This window comes from Callospermophilus lateralis, chromosome 7, assembly GCF_048772815.1.
Source record: "Callospermophilus lateralis isolate mCalLat2 chromosome 7, mCalLat2.hap1, whole genome shotgun sequence".
In the NCBI taxonomy this organism is placed as follows: domain Eukaryota; kingdom Metazoa; phylum Chordata; class Mammalia; order Rodentia; family Sciuridae; genus Callospermophilus; species Callospermophilus lateralis.
The window spans coordinates 72,329,512-72,334,604 of record NC_135311.1 but is presented as its reverse complement, the minus strand read 5'-3'; the positions used below and the strand labels follow the sequence as shown (position 1 = coordinate 72,334,604).

At 36.0% G+C, this 5,093-nt stretch overlaps 1 protein-coding gene across 2 annotated transcripts in view; it reads left to right on the top strand.

Moving 5' to 3' along the window:
- The window catches only part of Lmo4 (LIM domain only 4), a 17,297-nt gene extending 12,621 nt beyond the window's left edge, over window positions 1-4,676 (top strand). For both annotated transcript variants that reach the window (XM_076863613.1, XM_076863614.1), the window contains exon 5: window positions 3,296-4,676. In XM_076863613.1, the coding sequence (XP_076719728.1) occupies window positions 3,296-3,304 (9 nt within the window). In that variant the 3' untranslated portion in view covers window positions 3,305-4,676. The remainder of the gene's footprint in view (window positions 1-3,295) is intronic.
- Window positions 4,677-5,093: the final 417 nt, after the last annotated feature.

Genomic DNA, 5,093 nt, shown 5'->3' with positions numbered 1-5,093 from the left:
AAAATATTAGGCTTCTTTGTCGTCTGTAATGCATTTTCTTAATGCTCTGTGTGGGGAAAATGACAAATATTGAAAACTTAGCCATTTAAAATTACATTGCTATATTGAATGCTCGTATTTATCTTTTTCCCTTGCTCAAGTTTATGGGGTAATTTTTAATGTATTCTTTATTTAGTGTTAATTATATGAAATTATGTGTAGCTTTATTTGTTTAATTTACTAATATGAGAAGCTACATAGAATAGCCATTTTAAAAATAAAAAATCTTATTTTTTATTGCAAATTAACCAGTCACCTCTGATGGGGTATTAAAGTTTCTTTAAGGAGTGCTCGTATGTTTGAATACTTACAGATTTTTATGGTTTGAATTTGAAGGAAGTGAAAATACAGGACAGAGTCAGGAACAGTGAATGGATAACAAATACTTTGAGATACTAATTTTGAAATAGAAGCAAAGCTATTTGTAGTTACACTTGGTAACAAAAACCGACAAAAGTGTTAGGAATAAAATGGTGGATCTCTTCTCTACTCCCCTCCTTTTTAATGGAAAAGCCTAATCCCCCTCCAAGTTGTCTCTAACTTGTTATCTTGCTGGTTTTATACCATTTCTTTCATGACTTAGTGAAGTATAAAAAATGATTGTTATAGCTCACCAACATGCATGGTGAGAATTGAAGGATGGAGAGGTGAAATAGAAAATGAAGCCGATTATGAAGCACTGAATGTAGGCAATAGCAATATTAGCTAGGGACTGAGTGCCAAGGACACCCAAGAAATACGAGCAGGGTCCAGTATCTAAGTGCCATCTTATTGAGTACAAGATGATGTAAATTTAGAGGGACTAGGAAGGGAAACTAGAGAAAAATCTGGCTTATGTGTTTACAAGATTATGTATATTGTTACTTTCATAGGAATCTTCTGCTTTCTATTCCTCTCTCAGGATGGGAGAGGTAGACTGTTCATTTTGGGACACAAAATATAGTTTAGGCAATGAATAAGGGCCTGCTAGTATATATTTTTTTAATGTTGGAAGCAAAAAAAAAAAAGAGAGACAGGTGGCTTTCAAAATTTAATAGCTCTTAAAAGGCATAAGGAAATATAACTTAAGGAAATCTTCTTGTCAGACATTGGTGAGAAGCTGTGTTTTGGGGGTGATGTTAATTAAGAACATTTCCCTGTTGACATAAATGTCTCACATTTTTGCCCTTGGTGCTCCGCTCACCATGAGCACAGTCAATTCACAAGGTAGTTTTTGTAAATAAAGGTTTTGGGCAAGCCGAACATGGTCCAGAGAGATATTAATGAGAGGGCAAGAGGGAAGAGTTAATGAAAACACACTTCCTGGTGGAACATAAACTGATTTTTTGGACCTGGAGAATGCTTTAAAATTATTTTCTCAAAACCCTGTGGCGTTTCCTTTCTGGAGGAGATGAGATGGGAAGAAATGACAAATAGCTCCATTTTATTATTTTCTTTTCTCTTGTTCTTCATATTTGGGGTAGGGAAAATTGGTTTTTATTTTGGTGGTTTTCCTTTTGTTCTCAGAATCAATTATATTTTTAGTGCTTGATGGCATAGTAAATATACTCAAGCATCCTCTGGCTTAAGAATAATAAGTTGATTATTAGTACATCCCTTCTTTAAAGGCAGTTAATTGTATGGAAAGCCCCCATCAAATTGTTCCTTCAAACTTTTATTCTCCTGAAATTTGTTTCTAGCTTTGCAAGTATATATAGTTTAGTTGTTGTTCTGCATCATTGGCTTTTGTATATTCTGAGGGAAAAAAATTAGGCTTTTTAATCATGTAATGATCGAAATCTCAGATTTCAGACTGAAATGTAAGACCACTAGTATTTGAGGATCTACAAAATTTTATAGCCTGTATCATTTAAAGGGCACTTGGTTACCTCAGAACAATGTTGCTTTCTAGAATGTTATGAAAATCAGGAATTGTGGCTAATTTTTTCTTTAGTAAATTGCTGCCTGCTCTGGAATTTTTTTGTCCATTCAAAAGTGTAACCAGGCCACCTAGAATTATCTGTGCTTTTCAGTAAAATAAGAGTTAGATCATGCCTCTTTAGTCAGAGGAAAATTTAGCGAGCCTTCTAGTTTACATATCACTTCACTGTTCCCCCATAGTTACATAATTGGTGTTGTGTGTGTCCATCGTAGAGGACATTTGATGCTCATTTATTAAATATGCTTGCTGGCTGCTGCCGCATCTTTGTTCTGGACAGACAAATTACCTTTCTCACACTGAGCTTCCACTCTGGGGAATTAAGCCTCCACCACTTTAATTAGCTTGGAAGTGGGGGGTTGCATTTCCTAATAGACTTCAGGCTTTTAGTAAGTTAGGGAAAGGGTGAAACGAGAACTTCCTGGGAAGCTCAGAATGTCATTTAAAAACCATAAAAACCTTATATATATTATTTCATTTTCATAATTGCAAGCAGATTGTATTTGACGACTATGGATTGCCATTTCTAACTTCAGATGTTGAAGTTAGACTTGCGTGGAACTATATTCTTTAATTTCTCACGCATCATTGAGATATTACATGTATTGATTCACATATTTACAATATTAATGTAACATTAAGTGACAGAGCAGAATGGAAATATTAAATGAAAAATAATACCTGACTATTTGGACATATAACTTTTCACACACACATACATACACTCACACTCGAACACCTCTGTAGGTAAAGACTAGTATGTCACAAGGAGGTAACAGAATAATAATGATACTGCCAATGTTTATTCAGCTTTCATTGAGGTCCAGGCTTCCTTATATATTAAGTAATTATCACAGCAGCCTTATTACCCCTGCTTTAAAGATGAGGAAACTGAGAGACACACACAGTCTCATTACTTGCAACAAGTGAGCATGTTAACCCAAAACTTTCTGTGTAGGGACTTGGCTCTGAATGTCCTCATGATTAAAAAAGCCCCAAGATTCCAGGACTAGGTAAGACATTGGTAATAAATTCTTTTTGGAGAGAAATTTGCTTTAACAGAGTTTAAGTAATTCATTGTAGAACTGTACACCAAAAACTCTCTCAAAGTCCATTGACTGTCTCATTTTCTCTGCTAGTAAAACTGCAGAAAATGTTATGCTTTAGTTCTTCACTGCCGGAGTAAGTAGCATAGAAAGGCTCTATCAAGTCACAGTTGGAAAGTAATCTAATACAAAAAGATTAGTGAATGTAGAGAAGACAAAAGTAGTCGTGTTTGAGTTTAATCTCTCTCAAATTTAGCATTTTAGCTAAGATGCCCGTTTTTATTTCTTGCAGGTCTGCTAAAAGGTCAGAGTAATGCAGAATGCGTGCCTTCATCTCAGATTTTGTTCATCACAGGTGGATCCCATGTGTCTTCAGTAGACAAGTCACCTTTGTAGCTAGCACCAGTGCCAGCTCCATGCCATTGCACCTTCTTTAGTCTTGATTGCCCTTCCCGCATTTATTGGTGTATTAAAATGACTGAATATGAACATTAAGGACTCCATGAACCTGGGCTAATGGGAGACTGTAGAGAAAATGAAAAAAGATCCACCGGAGGACATCTTTGGGGGGGAGGGAGCTTGGGGGGAGGGAAATGACTAATGAAGCTAATTAAAAGAAGCATTCAAATCTGCTTTCTACCCTCATTAACAATTAGCAGGGCACTGGCCAGAGTTTGTACCCTGTGTTTTACCTTAACAACATTCTATTTGCTCTTTGTATATTTAAGTGTTGTAAGGAAACGTGTTTCAATCAAAACTGAACATGAGATAAGGAAAGAGATGTGGCTTTTGTGATAATTCTATCACAAACACTTTTATTGTATCTCTGTAAAATACAATGTATGTATGCATGTAAGTGTTTTTGTCCTAATGTTGCTACGCCCATGGCAAAGATTTAAAAAAAAAAAAAAAAAAAAGAATGAAAAAGAAAAAAATTGGAAAAAAAAATCAGGCTCATAGCAGCTACTGTGTAGAAATTTCCCCTTCTAATTTGCTGAATGAAGAAAAAAAATCTTTTATTTGTGATATTTTCAGAGACATTTGCTCTAGTATGGTGTATTTAAATAATAAAAACTTAAAAGAAAAAAATATTCAATGGAGTTTGGGTTTAAACACTGCTTTTTTCTTTTGTATTTTGGAAAAAAATTAGTTTTATTTGTTGTATGAAAAACTCACTTTAAATTTGAGGGGTGAGGGAGGCGATATATATTATTTAGCTCTGGGCCAAAAAGGCATTTTTAAAATTACTTATCTGTGCCATTTTTGGCAGGGGTGCAAAGCAATGTTTCTAACAGAGTCCTTTTTATAAGTTCAGAATATTCTGTTACTGCACTTCATTACACTTCTATATCACAATGAGTCTTGTGTTTACACATAAATACTTGTTGGATTCTTCAGCTATTTTGTTGATTCTTTTTTCTCACTAGGAAAACCTTGGGTGCTGACAAAAGGCATGTTAAAATATATGGCACAACCATCTTGTTCTGTTATTAGGTTTATAGCTTTTGAAGGAAACAGCATTTCTAAACCACACCTATGTGTATTTGACGTTCCATTAGCTTAGGGCCCTACAACTCTTGTGTAGGATCATCGATGGGGAAAGCAGCCGTTTCCTGGTGAGCTTTTAGACTCCGTGTGGTCTGTTGTGAGTGAGAGTTGTTTATTTTGTTTTACACTCCTCCACCTACTCTGCCTTTCCATATGTTTGTTGGGGGAGGATTCTAATTTCATTTAGTGGTAGTCTTGAGACAGTGGCTGGGCTGGGCCAGAGAGTCTCTACAGCTGCTGAGATGTGCCCTGAGGGGTCCAGGACTCAGCCTCCTGGTCTTGGAATAAGGAAAAACCAAAGAGGCCTGGTTACCCACGGGGCCTGCACCACCAGGCTCATTGCATGTAAGCAAATCTCAACTACAGCTTCTGCACAGGCTAACACAACCAGGTGTGTTTATATGTCTACTTTCCTTTTTACAAAAATGGCATTTTATTTTGCTCTAGAAAAAACCCTCATCCAAACCATCTGATACTAGGAGTAGATAGAATGGAGAAGTCTAGCTCCGCATACCTCACCTAAACCATCCGTTTTCCTTTCC